Below are 19,426 nucleotides of genomic sequence, written 5' to 3'. Positions count from 1 at the left end.
TTCTCTCGTTCAGATACAATGTAATGCGTTAAAGTGAAATATAAATGGAGCCGGCTTGTTCCGCGCGAATTTTTCAGCGGGCCGGTCTCGCGGGAGATTGAAGCGCGCGCGCGCGCGCGTCCCGACTCGTGTCAATTTTATATTTTCCGGAAATCGTATTTTTTTCCATCATGCTAATAACAATTTCGGGCGAATTTCACGCTAATAACAATTGCAGGCGAGATCCTCGCGCGCAAATCGAAACGCGCACGCGCGTGCGCGCCCTTGCGTCACAACCGTGTTAATTTTATTTCTCGAAATCGTATTTTTTTTACAAACTAAAGTCTTCGCACCGGCTAATTGCGTTCCCGGCTCTCGGAAATTAAGTTTCAACGTTTTAACGTGCGCATTTTCACCCTCTCTCTCTCTCTCTCGCTCGCTCGCTCGCTCTAACTGCAGCTTTTTCGAATTCACCGCACGATGAATATCGAAAGGCAATCGTTACATCTCGATGATCATTTGAATAATCAGCCGGCGTTTGTTGGCAAAAGCACACTCTCGTCGCCGTCGTCCGGAAGAGGCGGAACAGACGCGCGGCCGATTTTTTTTCTCCTCCTCCTTTCCTCTTTATTAAAGCTTTAGAATCGAATGCGCTCTTTTCATTAGCACTGGATCGAACGTAACCGCGAGCAGGAACAAAAGCCGCGTCACGGTCTTGTGCCCGCGCCTTCGCCTCTTTTCATCTCGACTTCGGTACGCCAAGCACGCGTGCAAAACTCGATGAAGCCGTTTTTATGGGAGAATACGCATTTTCGTTGTACGTGTCCGGTATTTCAATATCGACCACATTCGCACGCTAATATACGCGCGCGAGCACACCCTGCATTTATGTAAATCAATCACGCCAATCTCTCTCTCTCTCTCTCTCTGTGGCGAAGAACGGGCGACACGAATCGTCGTCCGGTGCGTCGACGAGAAATGCTGATTGAAATCGCGGGTCGTAATTTCGGCGAGTTCGATTTCTCGCAGAAGCGTGGAGCAACACGGCACGGGCTCGTGTTCGCCGGATCGACGTGCGGATTGCGTTTAGTAAATCCGATTTGGCAGTGCACCAATATCAGCCAACGCCGCGCGCCTTTTACTCGCATCATGTATTGTATCATTTACCATTTACCCTTAAGCGCCACTGAATGTTGAATTTTGCGTCCCCAATAGAGCCATCGTTATTATTATTATACGTAAGTAGGAAATTATCGGGTCACTGTGGTCAGTGGTAGAAAAATCACCTGGCCGGCCGAGTCGGAATTCTGATGCTATTTTGAGGACTAAGAGAGATGGTCTAAGAGAGATTAATAGAAACTTACTTTCACAGTATTGACATTTAATTAACTTCTCTCTTGAACTTTCAAATTCTACGCGGAGAAAATGTTGTAATAAAAGTTGTAACAAAATTTTATAATGTTGGATTATTCCGAAATTATAACTGAAATTATGATGTATATTTCATTGTATACGTCACAAAAGATTACAACGTACATAATAATTTCAGTCATAATTCCGGTATGGTCCAGCAAAATTTTATGGTAATTCTTACTATAGGATTTTTTCCGTGTAAAGATTTCATTTTAACGCTACCTTGAACAATCTATTTTGACGCTGGAACAGCGGAAACGGAAATTTCAGGTATTGTCGGGGTCAAAGTAGGAGTAAATTACATTATTAGAATTGAACTTGTATGTGTGTGTGTGTGCATGAACCTATTTTACTCTCTTAGGCTCCTATTGTCGAATTAAAGGTTTAACATAGATGGAGAAAAATAATTTACCGGCATAGCAAATTTTATGCTTCCGCAGCAGGATCCGTTACGCTGAGAGAAAAATACTTAAAAATTTATTTATGGCATATAAAGTTTATTTCACTTTAAATAAACCTCATATCTGTGAAACAACCTTGTATCTCACAAGTAAGTTTTCAAGAACTTTTTTCTCGGTGCAGTTATTATATGTCGACAGCAGGACGATTTTTGTTAAGAGTACCCATTGCGCTCTCGCTGGATTATTTCGCTGAATCCACGCAAGTTATTTTGCTGTAAGAACACTTGTGTGAATGTAACCGAGCACTATTTTGTCCCAACAGCAAATTAACTTGTCCCGGGGAGAAGTTCACTCAGCAGAACTGTTTCTACTCTAATTACGAATAATTCGCTAATTTGCTCACGCCGACTAAATTTGATCGCTGTCGCAACGCATACGCAGTACCAAACGCTGTGGTCTCGCTGCAACATCAGAATTATTTTTCTCGCTGTAGGATCAGAATTCCGATTCGGCCGCTCGCGGGTTGGCTCGGTCAGTCGCGGACGGACAGAGGGAATGTTTTTACGCTCGTTCGCTTATCCATTTATTTATAAACGGGATTTATACATTATTACAAACAAAAAAGAAACAGTCGGCTCCACATGACACAGAAAATTTGGACCAACGTTGACGAATAATATATCGGCCACGAGTGTCCGTGCGATATTGGAGCGACATAAAAATTTATACGCCAGAGCGAGAGGAAATAATTAAACAAGACAGAGAGAGAGAGAGAGAGAGAGAGAGAATAAAACGTACTCTCACACGCCATATTGGTAATATTACATCGACCTGCCGTGGGCGTGCGCTTATGCTTTCGCGAGCGTTGTGTAGAGAACAGGCAACTCGAGCTAACTCGCGAAGAAATTCGCGGAGAGAGGAAGAGAAAGAGAGAGAGAGAGAGATAATAAACTCTCTCTCGTAGCGGCATCGAAATCCGAAGCCGGCCCCGAAGAGTGTCTCGGACCGATTGAGTTCGCGAGTTCGAGTTCGAGTTCGCGCGGCAACTCTCGGGGCCAACAACCCCCGGAGGCGGCTCTGGAGCTCTCGCGAGTGTGGTAGAGGCGGGAGAGGAAAAAGGAGGACGTCGCGCGGATGCTCTTCTTGCTTTTTTCCAGGTGTCATGGGTGAGGCATAGAGATATCCATCTCCTGACCGTGGGTGTCGAGACGTACACGTCCGACCAGAGATTCGTCGCGTCGCATTTTCCCCGCACGGAGGACTGGACGCTACAAGTGAAATACCCACAACGACGGGATTCCGGCACATACGAGTGTCAAGTGTCGACGACGCCGCCCATAGGTCACTCCATGCACCTCTCCGTTGTCGGTTAGTTCTTTTCACGTCGTGCTCTTCCCTCATGCCTCATCTCTCTTCTCCTCTCCCCTCCCCTCTCTCTCGTTCCCGCAGCCGTCTCGTTTTTCACGGAGACGCACTGATTCCGCGGTGCAACGCCACGCGAAAATTTACGCGTTGTCTATTTGCCGTCGGCGGCTTAACGCGCACGTGCATCGCGATGCATACGCTCCCCCCCCCCCCTTCTGCCCCGGTAGTTTTAGTTGTCCTAGTTGTTGTATTGTTGTTGTTGTTGTTGTTCGGCTGCTGCCGCCGAGCCGCTGATTTACCGCGCGACTCAATCATTCGGCGGAATTTCCCGCCGCGGTGTCGAGCGTTCCCATCGCGGGCGCGCGCGCGCGCGCGTGGCACGTCAGTCTCTTTCACCGCGCTTTTCCGCGCGCTCGATGAATTTTTCAGCCGAAATTGAATTGGATTATGAGACGTCCTCGGTCCTTGCGAAATCGTCTGCAGGTCCGTCGCAACCCGTCCCCCGCGAATCCTGGGATTTTTACGAGGCTCGCGGGAGCTGGCGCGCGCTCAGCGAAGACAGACGGACGGACAGACGGAGGATCGCAATTACAGCCGGCCTCTCGCGAATTATGAGTCTCCGTTTCTCGCGCCATGTGCGAGCGCGCCCGCCTCGGGAATGATAAAGTTCCGCCAGTCGGGCTGCCGTGATTCGGGACTTAGCGCGCGAACTTAATATTAACAGCTTAATGTTAATATGGCTTAATCATTCACGGACTGCTCGGCGATTTCAACGTGCTTTGCTTTGCCGTTTCCGGCGCAATTTGCGCATTGTGCGCGATGCCGATGAAATTTCAGCCGACGGCGAAGTTAAGATCTCCCGCGCGAGAGACACCCAGCTAGGAGAGATCCGAATATCGCCCTGTTTCTTCGGGATTTTCCTCGCGAAAGTTTCGCGCGCGGCCCGTCAGCTCGAGATCCCCTTTTCCGGGGTAGTTCCGTGAACTTCTGGTCGTCGACGTCGTCGTCGTCGACGTGCGATCGCGCATTTCGGATACACCAGGGGAAAAAGACGCTTTGTCTCGTTGGAATTGTAGTCATTTCGGCGCCGAGAGCATATCTCGCGGTTGATCCGACAGGAAAGTAACTCCGAGTCGATATTTTCATGCTACTTTGACGCTCTTAAGGTAGTTGGCTCGTCGAATTATTTTCTCCGGGAATCTTTCGAAATTAGCTTATACCGATGGAAATACTACGTATAATATATAGTATAATGTTTATAAAGTTAAGAAAACGATTCTAAATCTGAAATATTGGTTACCGAAGATATTTTTGCTATTTATTTTTTTATATTTTTATATTTTACATATTTTATATTTTATATGTATTTTTTTCTTAGAGATTAATGCTCCATTTTTAGCTTCTGTTTTTAATTCTTTTTATAAACCATATTTGGAATTTTGCTGGAAAATTATCGTGATATCAAAAATGTAACATAAAGACATTGTACAAATTTCAGAAATTTTCACTTCATTTTGTTTTGAAAATATAGCTGTGGAAAATTTATAATTAATAATAACACCCGCGATATATGTATATACATACATATTTAATTATTTATATACCACTTTTTATTATGTGCTCACTTGAATTAGCTTAACTGATATATATAAAGCATTAATAACAAAATAAATAATATTACCATTTATAATATTACCAATGTTTGTAATAATTTTGTGTTGAAAATCATTACAACATTTATTACTTAAATAATTAAAATAAAGTTATAGAAAAGTCTGTTTCTTTCAGTAAATAATAAACTGAGGCCTTTTAATATCGCCATTGAAAATCCGGCATTCTACGGATAGACTACCTTAATTATAAAATTATATCATTAATTATATATAGTAAAGAGTAAATTATACCATTAGAATGAAATCGAACCCATTGTGCTATCTTAGCTCCTATTATATTGTAGAATTAAAGGTTTAACGTAATGCCGACACGGGAGCAATATATATGCAAGATTATTATTGCTGTTAACATAATGTTAGCGCATACTGTAAAAATTGTTTGCGTTATTATGATTACCTCACTGTGTTAACAATCCTTTTCAACGTCGATCATATTTTTTTCGTTTCGCTAACAAGAAAAAAAAATGGCAGCAATATGCATATAAAATTATTATCGCTAACGTTTTTTTTACAGCGGTACTTGTAACGTCGACGTGCCCGAGTTGAAATTTCCACGTTACTTTGACGCTCTCAAGATGCTCTCAATAGTTTGCACCTGTTCAGACCTATAAAACCTAATAAAAACCTACTTTGACGATTCCGACACTTGTTAACTTCCCTCTTGAACCTTCCACAGATTTCACCTTCCACCTTCTACAGATTTAATTTCATTGCTACTTTGAACGATCTATTTTGACGCTAAAACAACGGAAACGAAATTTAAATCATTATTGGGGTCAAAGCGAAGATAAATTGTATTAGAATTGAAATTCGTCCGTTCTGTCATCTTGGCTCCTACTGTATTCTAGAATCAAAGGTTCTACGTAGGGTAAGGCAGTCGAAATGTCGACTCGGGAGAAACAGCAATATGCATACATGATCATTATTGCTGTTACGACATTACGGTGGCGCTTGCTGCAAAAATCGTTTTCGTTATTATGATCACCTCACTGTGCTAATTACAATTATTTTCGGCGCCGAGCATATTTCTTCCTTGCGCCCACAAGGAAACGATGGTAGCCAGTGCGCCACACAAAATTATTATCGCCAACGTCTTTTTTACCATGGCACTTACAACGCAAACGTGTTCTTCCCGGCAGTAATAATTTTACCGTGCAATCACACACACAGTCACAAATATCGAGCACTTTACGATCGGTTTAATCAGCTTTGCGATTTCAGGACTCGGACTGCGGACTTAAAATTAACAGCTCACTGTTAATGAGACCCGAGATCAATCACGGGTAGTTTCTCGATAACGCGCGTATTATTTTACCGCCGTATCTCTTGTCGCCCGTCGACACGAGATGGTGATGATTTTCACGTGGCGAGATTAAATCGCGAGATAGAGAGAGGGAGAGACAGAGAGAGAGAGAGAGAGAGAGAGCCGTCGGTTAATAAAATCGTAATGTAGCGCCCCCGGGGATTTTTCCGAAGCTCGTCGCCTACATACTCGTCGAAGTTCGCACGCCGTGAAGCCCGTCAGCAAATCGAGATTGCAATTTCCGCGCGAGCTCCGAGCGAATTATAAATTTCTGTCAGCACTACGCGTACTCGCTCATTTTGCAAATAGTGGGTTTAATCAGCTCTCGTAACTCGAAACTTGCCATGAACTTGATATTAACAGCTTAGTGTTAATATTAGTCTCCTGCAAGACACGAGTTTGTACAAGTTGAATTCAGCACGACGACGACGGTCGATACACACCGTAGCAAACCGCGTGCCGCACTTCTCTGTATCTCTTTTTCCACTTTCTCCTCTCTCTCTCTCTCTCTCTCTCTCTCTCTCTTCCATTTCCTCGACGATAACAATAATTGTTACGTCTGACGAGGAAATAAGAGAGGAAGAACGTCGGATTCGCACCTTTTGCTTTCGATAACTCGGCCGGCTGTAATTTCGCGCGTAATAAAAGCTACACGATGTGTCTATTAAGGTTAGAAATTATACTCGAAGCTTCGGCTCTTCGAATTATATTCGAAATTATATAGCTTTGAATATCTGAAAAACCTTTGACACATTATATTCGAATAGTATAGTTTTAAATTATGAAAATTTGTATATTCGAATGTTTAAATATTCGAAATTTCACGAATTGGAAAGTGCGTGTGTTCGTTTCGTAAGAAATAGTATTTACTGTCCTAAATAATATCCTAAATAATTTTTTCTTCATTGCGTCATATCGTTACATATGGCAAAGTTTACATTTATTTTAAAATAAAGTTAATGAAACTTCTTATTATTCATTATTTGTGCTTTCTCCTTTTACTTTGTTTTAAACTGGACAGATACAAATCTCAGAATTGAAGTAAAATGATAGTTATCCAAACGACACGTACTTCTCTAAAAGACGTTTCACAGACATCCTTCAGCCGTCTTATTGTCTTATTGTTTAAAAGACGTCTTTACGACTTCTTAGGACGTCTTAATGCTATCTGGGTTAAACTGATACTCTCTAATTGCACAGCATTTTGTCGTACTCTCCAAAAAATTAGTTCTATTAACAGCTTCGATATTTCGAATTTTCGAATAGATTTCGAGTAATCCTCGAACTTCGTCGTTAAACGTCGAATTATACTGAAGTTTCGAGACTTCGAGTATGCCAAGTAGTACCATTTCTAGTGCATATATACGATTGTGTATACACGGAAAAAAATTAGTCTTATATATAAATCAATGATAGATATTCTCATATATAAACGATATTATAATCTTCTTGAAAATTTTCAAATTTAATTAATTGATTGGATTTACATTGACGAAAGTATTACTTGCACTCGATTCAAGACTAAAAATCATCTAAGAATATCACAATATTCTTGCTTATGTATGAGAATATCTATCATTGATTCAAGACTTTTGTTTCTATGTATATTATTTTCTTATTATTACCGTTGTTGTTCTTCACTGCAGAGCCGGTGACGGAGATTATCGGAGAGTCGGAGATGTACATAAACAAGGAGAGCACTATGAATTTGACCTGCGTGGTACGACACAGTCCTGAGCCGCCGTTGACCATTTATTGGACCCACGATCACGAGGTAGGTTGTGCCAGCCGAGCGTGTTTCGCGATATCGAAAGCGAGAGCTATTCTTCGGTACGTGTACGTATGTGTGCGACAGAAGAAAATAAGGTAAAACGAGAAAAAGATAGAAAAAGGAAGGAAGAAAAGAGACATAACGGCGACAAATTAATTTTCCATCGCCCATCCCATCGCTAATCGCGGGAACGGTCGCGTTAAAGGACGATAAGTTAAAATCGCTATTCCCCCCGTCGTTTCTACCGCCGCCGAAGAAATTTCTTATCGTCTCTCCACTCAATTGCTCTCGCTCGACGTACTCCATCCCCTGCGACGTGACGTTTTTAATCAAGTTTCTAAGCTTAAGGCTACGAGAGAGTTTGCCTAGGGGCAAGAGTGAGAGAGAAAGCGAGAAATAGAGGGAGAGTGAGGGAGAGGGAAAAAGCAAGAGCGAGCGGGAGGAAGAGAGAGAAAACTTTTAATTTTAATATTACCTGTTCAACGTTTCTCTTTGTGAATTTTTAAATGTACGAGCACGAGAGCCACGGGTAACTCGGTCTCATTTCTCAACTTCAAAACCTATCTCTCAGCCCGCCCTGTCGTCCCGCCGCACCCTCACCGCCGCCACGGCTCCGCTACGTAAAGTTTCTCCGCTGTGTGTGCNCTTGTTTTCCCCCGTCCCCCCTTTCTCCCCCCCCCCCTCCCTCTGTCTCCCCGCCGGTGGTATTATACAACCGCCTATTCCTATGACCGTGTCTGTCTTTTCTGCAGCTCCTTCTCCCGTGGATTCTTACTTAGATCTTATATTCCTACTTTCGCGCCGAGTTCTACCGCAGTTCATCGCATTATCTTTCTCCCTCTCGGCGCCGTCGCCTCCGTCTTCGCGGTGTCTCCCTGTTTCACAAGCTCCCGATATTGTGCACCGCATCCTCGTTACAGCCATTCTCGGTGTTTCACTATCACTTCATCGATACTTCCTAGCGCGAGAATTACCGAGCTCCGGGGAGATAAATGTGTTTAACGCGCAACCGTACGTCATCTAATTTATTTAAGTCGCGGCTCGTTACGCCGCCTGTCTCTCGCCGGTTTCCTCTCTCTCTTCCCTCCTCTTCACCCCTCTCTGTCTCTCTCTTTCTCTCTCGGCAGCGCTGGTATTTGCCGATTAATTTGTTTTACGATCGTTGTCGCTTGTTATGTTTTACTACCTTCTCTCGTCCGTGATTTACGAGCCCGTGATTGACGCCATAATTATGTAACTATAATTGGTGTACGTAAACTTAAGACATCGGGATTAACTGAAATAATCTATCCGCCTTAGTTTCTATCGCTCTTAACGCTTCACCTAACCGGCACGCGAGTGGAAAACCCATTAATAGACTTCCGGGCGATAAAGTATTAGTGTTGTATTCAAGTCGCTTATTTCGAATGTGACGCAGTCCATTTTCCCGTCCACTTTCCCCACCGCGCTTCCTATCCCGCCTCGCGTCGCGCTGGCCGTCGTAAGCGATCAAATTATCATTTCCCCCCCTACCGGAATAAAGTCCTTACGTCACTTCCAGAGCGAGCTCACATCTCATGCGCGTATTTCTTATACATGCAGAGTGGCATCTGCCAATTTATTCCTTTTCTTTTTCCCGCTATTTATTTATCCCTCCCTTCTCGTCGACCGGAATCACCGTTGCAAATCTCTCCTCTCCGTCTCTTGTCGCCTCATCTCCGACTTTATTCCCCGAGAATTTGACTTCCTTCCTTCCGGCAAAGCCCATCTGTTCTGTAGCTCTCGATCCGTTAAGCTTGCCCGACGTCGCGCGCGCGAGCGGGCGAACACGAGGGAGAGATTTTCTCGCCCCGTGTACTTACTTGTTCCGTCTCATCATTCGCTTTCTATCCCCGCGGCGTCCCCGGTGCGCTACTTGCATCTCGTTGCGAGACCGACCTCGCCTCGATCGAGGATAAAGGGAAGAAGAACGGACTCCTCGACCCGTCGATTCGAACGGCAGAAGCTGAGTGAAAAATTCGCGACACGTAGCCCTTCTTATTAGCCACCATATTTCCCGTCTGCCTTCCGCATTCTCGCGGTACGCATTCCACCTCTCACTCTCCCCTCCTATCCCGCCGCTGTGACCCAGTTAACCCCGGGCGTTTGTACGGAGAATTATGCATGTCGAGATACGTAGCGAACGCGTGTAACGTAACATAAATAATGGCACGGGCCACAGGGCGAACTGAGAGGGGAGGTGGGAAGGGGCGCGAGGAGGTAAACGCGCAATCACGCCGCCGTTTCGTCGAAACCGGCTGTATAATTGATTTCACTCGAGCATCAGAGTCCGATAATATTACTCTCAATTAGTTTTGTTACACGCGAGCACACGGTGTTTATCATTATCATATGTTATAATTGCGAGATGAATTCTCGCGCTCATGCAAATCGCGCGAGTTACGTACGGTGTGCTTGCGTAATCGCGCGGAACGAAATTATCGTTTGCGAAAATCTGCGGATGAGGAGAGAGAGAGGGAGGGGGGAGGGGACGAAATGAAGAGAAGACCGACAGGAAGAGAGAGAGAGAGGGAGAGAGAGAAGGAGAAACGATGGTATTCGGGTTGCGAATTCTGAATATCTCCGCTTGCGCGGCGTCCTCCACGTGGAGTAAGACCACCCCGGTGGGCGGCTGGGTATTATCCGCGTTGTAATCCGCTTTATATCCTCATTGAAAAGACTTACGTAAAATCGTCCCGATTCAAAAAAGTTAGCGCCCGCAGACGCGTGAGAGCGCAGCTTGCAGCTCTTGCCGTCTGCCGGAGCTGTTGGAGGAGCGGGATTCCGCTTCTCTGCAAAGAAAGCTTCGTTTCGGATCGTTATTTGATTTCTGAACATCTCGAATATCCGATGCTTCAACGAGAGAGAGAGAGAGAGAAGAGGCAGGGGGAGCAAGTGTGTCGTATTGGAATCTATTTGACAAAGTGTGTCGCCAGGCTTGGATTTATGTCTCTTTGTAATAAAATAAACGTCTCCAGATGCCGTCGAGCGAAAATTGCCAACGTAAGTCCAATCCTCCGCATCTCTCCTTCTCCCTCCTTCTCTCTCTCTCTCTCTGTCTCTCTCTGTGTTACTCGGTTCAGTCTACGGAGTATTGTTTAGGGAATATGTGCATATACTACATACGCAATTAGGGGAGCACTTTCACACTTGACACTTTCTCGTATCATAAGCAATATTCCAGCAACTAAAAGTTACCGAAATCCAAATTTATAAAAGAGCTTTAAAGCTTGAAGTTCCTACTTTCGAGTAAAGAAGGGAAGGAGGAAAACACGAAAAATTTATTCTTTCGGTTTATGCTGATACCTGCTCAGGTTCAATATATTGTCAGTGTAAGTGTGAAAAAACAATTTTTTAACGTTCACTGAACGTTATTTTATTTTATTTTTACAGTTTTCTTTTATTTACCCTGAAATTAAGCAACTTCATCATTTTTCGTACGTTTTGCCCTATAAAATGATAGAGACCGCCATGAAAAAAATATCACAATTATCGGTTTTTTTCTGAATTCAATGTACTTGAAACTTCAAAAAATCGTAAATATAAAAATTTTATCGTTGCTTTACACAGTTTTTTGCGTCTGAGTGGAAAAGTGAAAAATTGCGGATTTTTACGATATTTTCACCTATTTATTTACAAATCGTGAAAGAGAAAATGAACAGTTACACCATTTGGTAGAGCAAACTTTAAGAATACAAGTTGCTGTACGATGATCTTTAACGTAATTATGAGCAACTAAATTCAAAGTGCCTATTTCTTCTTCAACGCTTGGTAATTTGGAAATGAGATATTGTAGAGAATTTTTCACATGGAAAATCTGAAAATTTTCTCAGTTTTTTCTTGCGCTCGTGATATGCCTAAAAGTAACGAGAACATTTCCCATTTTGCCCAGCTCGTCGTTTTCTGTATGTAAAAATTACCAAAATTAAAGGAACTAAAAAACTATGGAGGTTGTTCGAAAGTACAGACTTCAAGCTTTAAAATCATTTTCTAGATTTGGATTTCAATAACTTTTGACGAAGTTACAATTACGTGAGTTTTGCCTCTTTTTTTTTTAAAGAAATATTAAGTACTAATTGTTGTGCGTAGTGTACACACACACACATGCACAAGTATATACAGGGTGTTCCTTATAAATACCCATTTCCTTATAAATACTCATTTAGGACATATTTAGACCGTTTAGGACATATGTTTGTATAAACTATTTTATTTGAAATAAACCAAAGAACCGCCCCCTTTGAGTATGGTTGGCTACTTAAGAAACACCCTGAATATGTGCGTTATGCTCTTGCGAATCCGTTATCTCGCAATCGATAAATACACATATATATGCATCGCGAAAGCTGACGATGATGCTCACGTCGTGTCGTACATACAAAATAGACAGGGGACACGGCCGCGAAAGAGTGTTAAGAAACGCGCGGAAATATGAGTATTCGGCGCGGGGCTGATGTCGAGCGCGTGGGCGGCTTGATATTTTGAATTTCCAGAATTTTTGACACTTCGCGGTCTGCCGACAGCACTCAGCTGTCGAGCCATTGTTACATCGGAATTTGCTGACGGCATGCAGTCCGTGTCATAGATAGGTGTGCGTTGGATCGGTTTATGAAGTGGGAATTTGTTAATGTTATCATCCGTTCGACCAAGTCTCTCGCCATTGAAACTCGCGCGATGAAACGAACGGCCGAAGCGAAACGAAATTTTTTGTTTTCCGAATCAAGAAACCACATCGAAAACGACGGCCCGCGAGCCGCAGCAAAAAATCCGTTTAGTCGGCTCAAACAAAATTCTCGTTTGGACGGGCAAACAGATATTTTGGTTGTGAGAACCGAAATTTTATTGTCTGAGCCAAACTTTTTTCATTTTCGCTTCATAGAAAACTAAACTTTGATCCTCACAACTAAAACATTTGTTTGCCCAAATTCGAATGTGTTATTCGATATGTTATTATATAATAACACAAATGAAATATGTATATCCATGCAGGAATCGTATACGATCGGCCAATACAGGATACCGGCACCGGGCTGGTACCTAAAAGCGGATATGTTTCGATATTAGCCCAGTACTGCTTAGACAGCCCTTACAGAAAAGTATTACTGGCCGTGATAAATCGGTCAGTGATAAATTATTGTTTCTCAGTAGTTTTATTACTCGTACAAATAATAAATCTACCATTTATCGCTGACCAATTTATCACAGCCAGTAATACTTTCCTGTAAGGCAGCACACAATATTTATAATGTAATTCAGGTGTGAGGTAAATTATAATAAATATTGGATACTGCCGATTCACCACTGAAATGTGGATTTTACACGAATGTCTTAAATAGGAAAACAGGAAACGTCACTAAAACGTGAAGTCTAAATCGCTCAGTGATAAGAGCGATTGCTTGGCAAATCGAAGACCCGACTTCGATCCCAGCCGTGTCTATGTCGCCCCGACATTTTTTCTCTTATGAGAGAATATGAGATTAAAAGTGGATATCTCTAGGTACAAAGAAACAGCACTCCGGCCATAGTTCTGACTGTCCCTTCCACAATACGGTAATTTTTAGTACTGTTATACAGTACTGATTTTCGTTACTGTTATTGTGTTGATATTTGATACTGATTTACGGTGCTGATGTTTGGTATTGGCCCGATATTGGCCCGATATTGGCCCGATATTTCTACTATCTCAGTATTGAACCAGTACTGGAATTCAGTACTGTATACCATAAATCAGTGCTGAGCCAGTAGCTTGTCAATGGCAAATTCCTACTTGGATATATACGTTATATGATCATCGACGTGTTATTTTAGCTGATGCTTTTTTTACACATTTCTTTTGTTTCCATTTACACCGGGTGCTCTCCGTGCTTTAAATCACGTCATTTAACGATTGGACATGTTAAACCTGCAGTTTAACACGATTAAACGCTTTAACCCGGCGTAACTTAAAACGGCGGGAAACATGTAAAAAGAACCTCAGTCAAACGTGACATTTTTAAACGTTTACGCGCGAGTTAAAATAACACATTTGGATTTGCAGCGTAAAAGTAACACACACACTTGAATTTCCGAACAGAAATATCGTTCGAGTCGAATAAATGGATTTCTCAGCTGTGCCGAGGCGCCGACCGTGGCGGATAATGTCACATTGTGCGTTTATATGCGCGCGTTCTACATGCGCGCTCATTAGTAATAATTAATCGAAAATTGCCCACCGCGCTGGTTTGTTGAAACTCGATTAAAGGCGGAGGGGTTTCGTTTCGATTGATTTTTTTGTTCAACGCGGGAAACGCGTCGAACGATGGATATTCGATTTGTATACGGCGGAATAAAAGGAGAACAAAATACATATATATATATATATATACATATATATATATATATATATATATNAGAAAAAAATATATATATATATATATATATATATATATATATATATATATATATATATATATATATATATATTTCGCTCTCGCATCGGCTAAAAGCAAACGAAGTGTTTTTTCCCCGTTTTTCGCCCCTTTTCGCGTGTACACGCGCGCCCGCACGTTCGCGCTCGCGCCGACCGCGATCTCTCTCAGGCTCTTTCAGACATAAAACACACACAGCACGCGGATCCAAATAGAATTTTTGATGTCTCAAACGGTTTCAGGAGGCATTCGCGTATTACATTTTTCACCGGCCCGAATACATCTGTGTATAAATCACTCCGCTTCGATCGCGCGCGCAAATATAAACCGAGCCGCGTATTCGTTTAACCCGCGCTAGTCGCTGTTTACGACCGGGCAGAGCTCCCGTTGCAAATGAAGTATGATACGCGGCAAAAATATGGCGGAAATTGCGCGTTCGCTGAATTAATTTCCTCGAAACACACGCGAACGCACGTACGCACGCACACACACACACACACACACACCTATGCATACACAAACGCGCACGTCGAACGTTTGTAACGCAGCTAATCAGTGAAACAGAATGTTAATAACCTTTGTGCCGAGTAAAAGAGCGGAATAACGTTTGGTCGAGGGAGGGAGGTGGGGATGGCAGGAGGAGGGAACCGAAGCGGCGGCAGAGCGGTGGACACGGGAAAAAATCAAAAGTGCGCGCTCAACTCTCGCACTAACTTGACCAACTCGACACCGGGAATGGGGAAATAAAAAGCGACCGGCCACGCGGCAAATTCCAAGTGCGTTTATTTAAGGTTAAATCGCAAGGCTGGAACTCCCTCAAACGGGATGGGGGGGGAGAAATACGGGCGAGAGAGGGAGTAGCCGCGCCGGCGAGGAGCAGTAATTGGAACGTAGTTTGAGCCACTTTAATTACTATACGAGCGAATGTGGGGGGGACCGGGGAGAAAGAAGGGCGCCGAGGGTTTTTTGTCGTTGACTTTAAATAACTTTCATGCAAGCCTCGTTACGGCTCCTTCGTTCAGACGAATCGGGAAATCGCGGGAGCGTCGACGGACAGTGGGCGAAGTAGTGAGGGAAGAAGAAGAAGAAGAAATGCCGGTAACAAGAGAAGCGAAAGAAGCGCGGGTCGAACGTGGAGGAATAGCGGAGAATAGCGCTTAAACGGGCCGAGAGGGCGGCGAAGGGCAGAGCCAGAGAGCGAAAAGAGGAGAACGGACGGTGGGATCGCGGACGCAAACGAGACGTTTTATATCGCGGATATAAAATATCGCTGCTCTCGCGCACGCGATTGTACTTTCGGATTTATAACACTCCGCGCCCGGACGGGCGGACTCGACGGCCCGGCCAAACTTTCAGAGATCCTTTCTGCAGCGCTGACGCATGAGCGCGTTTATTTTGAAAGTGCCGTAAGTCCGGTTTGCCGGAGGGGGGGGAGGGGAGGGCGGCATTATGAGTTTCAGCGAAAACCCCCGGACATAAACTGATGCCCCCGCCCGTATCGATTTTGCCGAAAGTTCTCGAAACTAGATTCGCGCCGTTTTACAAACTGCGAAACGCACGATATACACGTAGGTATACACAGGTATACACAGTGCGAGCGGAGCCGAGAAGAGTGCAGAGAGAGGACTCTCGAGAGTTTTATCAGGGCAGTTTTTAATTCTGCGGAGAGAGAGAAAGAGAGAGAGAGAGAAATGCGGCGCGGACGCGCGATAACATATGCCGCGAACATGCAAAAAATATTTTTAATTAAACAACTTTAACGAGTAGGAGAGATAGCGAAGAGAGCGAGCGAGCGAGCTAGCGAGAGAAAGAGAGAGAAAGAGAGAGCTTTCCCCAATTATCGCGAGGAGAACGCGAATATCCGGCGACTGCTCGATTTACGAGTGTTCCGATTTACGCATCCGGTATCTGCACTTCAATCGAATTAATCCGACGGAGCTCTTCCACGTGCAGCTCGGAATATACGACGAGAGAACGAGAGAGAAAGAGTGAGAGAGGGGGGGGGGGGATCGACCTGTTAAGTATTAAACGTCGGGGCTGTTAAAGGGGATTAAGGTACGAGATTACAAAACGACGTTAAAAAGCAGACCGAGTCGCCGACCGACTCGGCCCGCGATCGAAATTAATTAATCGTCCGATTAATTAATCTTTTCTCCAGTTTCGCGAGAAAGGAGAACGCACGATTGTACACGCGAGGCACGCGCGCGCGCGGAAGAAAATTTAATTAGACTAACATCTCGCCGGTGTCTGCGGCCGACAGGTGATCAATTATGACAGTCCGCGGGGCGGGGTGTCGGTGATCACGGAGAAAGGCGAAGTAACGACCTCGTACCTTCTGATCCAGAAGGCTCAGCCGGCGGATAGCGGACAATACACCTGCCATCCGAGTAACGCTAATACAAAGACCGTCTTGGTTCACGTGCTTAACGGTATGTATGCAGCCCTTTAATCCGCCCCCTTTTGCCGCGGCGCATCTGCCCTTAGCGCTCATGAGCCGCGCCCGCGACTTTAACACACTCGACTCGCTAATCCCCGAGCGCGCCCAGACTGTCGCCTCGGCAAGACAAATATCAATTATAAATATTGGCTCCTTCGTGGATAGAGAGAATATGTAGTATTCGCGAGAGGGAGAGGAAGACGCACGATGTGTCGACCGGAGTATCTCGAATTGCAGTCGGAACATCTCGGATTTCTTACTGATTGGCTTAATTGCTTGCTTGGTCGAAAATTACGGAACTTAGAATTGCCAAATAAAAGGACCCTGTTAACTAAATGTTATTCTAAGTTGGGTGATGTGAATAATAATAAAATAATGGAAACTTTGATTTTTAAGTAACTCAAAAATATATATTTATAAATGTATGTATAGTAATAACGGTATTTTTTTTTCTTATGTAGTTCTCGAACTGCTGAATTTGATGACTTTTAACAAATTTTTAATTTGTCGGGAAAATATTAATATCAACATACGAAGTTACTAAACATTTAGTACCGTCAATTATTAATGTTGATCTTTGCGAGTGTTGTTTGTTTCATTCATGTTTTCCTGTTAATAAAACATGACAATGTTCTTATCTCTAATGATTTATATTTTGATTAACCCACGTCCGTGCTCTATACAATGAAATCTCTATAAGCACACTTTTGAGACCGAAATATAACTGTTTTTTTTTTCAATGTATATATTCTCCTATGTATAATATATAGATTTCCGCTCATTAAAAGTATTTTAATACTATAGAATATTATTATTGGAAATTGTAAGATTTACGCAAAAAAAATATTTAATAACACCGAGATCCGCTTTGACCGAATAAGACTTTCTCCATTTCTTAATTTACGTTGTTCACATATCGGTTGATTTTCATATTTTCATATTTAATATTGTCTATTTTATTATGGTTTTACATTTTCATTGATACATATCTACGTTATAATTTCGCACTCAACAATGTAAATGTTGTATAACACTGATGTATAACACTTCTATAATACTGTTACATAATATTTGTTATAGGATAAGGATCGTTGAGTACGAAATTATAACATAAATATAATGTAACTGATGCTCGATGTTGACTGCGTTTTTATGTATTGAATTGCTTCATATACTGATTTCAATACTTTCCCGACAAGTTAAAATTTTTTAAAGGTCGGAATCAGATTCGGCAGCTCGAAAACTACAAAAAAACATCTCATTTTTATTAGTCACTCCGGGAGCTAAAATCGGCTCATTTTACCTATCGTTTTTTCTCAATTTCACCACCAGAGACGTTCCTTGGCCCAACCATGTATAACCGAGATGAAAGGTCTTTTATTTTAAAGTGCATTACGAAAAGTGAAAATCTAGTTTCAGCCAATAATGTCAGAAAATCACCTTAATGGACTATGTATACTAAATGTATACAGAAAAAGTGTTCGTAAAAAGAAAAACAAAAAAAGTTAGAAGAAGTATCAAGAAAGTTTACTGAAAATCCGACTTTATAATATAAGTATGCCAATAAGTTTTGTGTGAAGATAAATTCTCCCTCTCCCCTGACTGAAATCCTGGCTCTATGCCCGTGACAATAACACATATAAATCACATGTATATTCTCAGAAGAATGCGCCTCGATATATTGCAAACACCCTTCGTAGATAGAGACATTCTGGTGACAAACCAGGCGTCATTTTTTATCAAAAAGTCGGAGATGTCCGGACTCGAAACTTGAGTGAAGGGCTTTAATGCCGACGGTATTAACATGTGCCGCCTCGCAGGGGAGCATCCGGCGGCGATGCAGCACGGCGGCCAACTGAGACTGGCCAATCTACCGTTTGTGATGATCTCCACGACGCTTTTGACCTTCCTCAATCACCCGTATTGAGTGTCCAGCTCCGGGACGAAGCAGCGGCGAAACGCCGATCACGCAGGTATTCGCTGTCGAATTCGTGGTCTCGCCAGGTGGATCCGGCCGGGTCATCCTCGGCCGAAGGATAGCGTGACGGTCCATCGTTGAAGGCCCTCCGGCGTTCGAAGCGAACGGACGACGTCCGAGGGAATTGATCGCGCGAGTTCGGAAGCCTTTCCGCGATATCCGCGTGTCGTTATGTTCATCGCTACTTTATACACCCTCATATCGCATTTTATTAAAATTTCTCTGTCGTGACAGTTTTTCAGCTTACGCTACATGTTATAAAAGAATTTTAACCGTTAATAAACGCGATATTGCTGTTGTTTAATTTTTTATTTTACAACCTATTACTTTGAATCGAATATCCTGTTTTATATTTTATTAAAAAAGCGCTTCTATCTTATGTATGATTATATTATACAACACTTCTATTTTTTTCTTTTTATGTCCACGCGCTATGTGTTTTTTCATATCACTTTTTATTAAAATTTCTTTGCCGTGACAATTTTTCGGCTTATGCTACATGTTATGAAAGCGTTTCTCTATTAATAAATGACATTTATTTCTGTTACTGTTATTTCATTTAGCTTTATTTAACTTTTTATTTAATATTATTATATTTAATTCAACTTTATTTAACATTATTATTATTATTATTTACGTTTCCCTATTAATAAATGACATTTATTTCTGTTACTACTGTTA

At 42.8% G+C, this 19,426-nt stretch overlaps 1 protein-coding gene across 1 annotated transcript in view; it reads left to right on the top strand.

Moving 5' to 3' along the window:
- LOC106748322 (protein CEPU-1-like) overlaps window positions 1–19,426 on the top strand; it is a 34,509-nt gene that overhangs the window by 11,966 nt on the left and 3,117 nt on the right. Inside the window, exons 3-6 of the mRNA XM_014626719.1 lie at window positions 2,951–3,161; window positions 7,781–7,908; window positions 16,591–16,759; window positions 18,588–18,740. Coding sequence (XP_014482205.1) covers window positions 2,951–3,161; window positions 7,781–7,908; window positions 16,591–16,759; window positions 18,588–18,694 — 615 coding nt within the window. The 3' untranslated portion in view covers window positions 18,695–18,740. The remainder of the gene's footprint in view (window positions 1–2,950; window positions 3,162–7,780; window positions 7,909–16,590; window positions 16,760–18,587; window positions 18,741–19,426) is intronic.

Source organism: Dinoponera quadriceps, unplaced genomic scaffold, assembly GCF_001313825.1.
Source record: "Dinoponera quadriceps isolate SergipeBrazil2010 unplaced genomic scaffold, ASM131382v1 scaffold2723, whole genome shotgun sequence".
Lineage (NCBI taxonomy): Eukaryota > Metazoa > Arthropoda > Insecta > Hymenoptera > Formicidae > Dinoponera > Dinoponera quadriceps.
The sequence above is the reverse complement of the archived record's forward strand: the minus strand, read 5'-3'. Positions and strand labels throughout refer to the sequence as shown.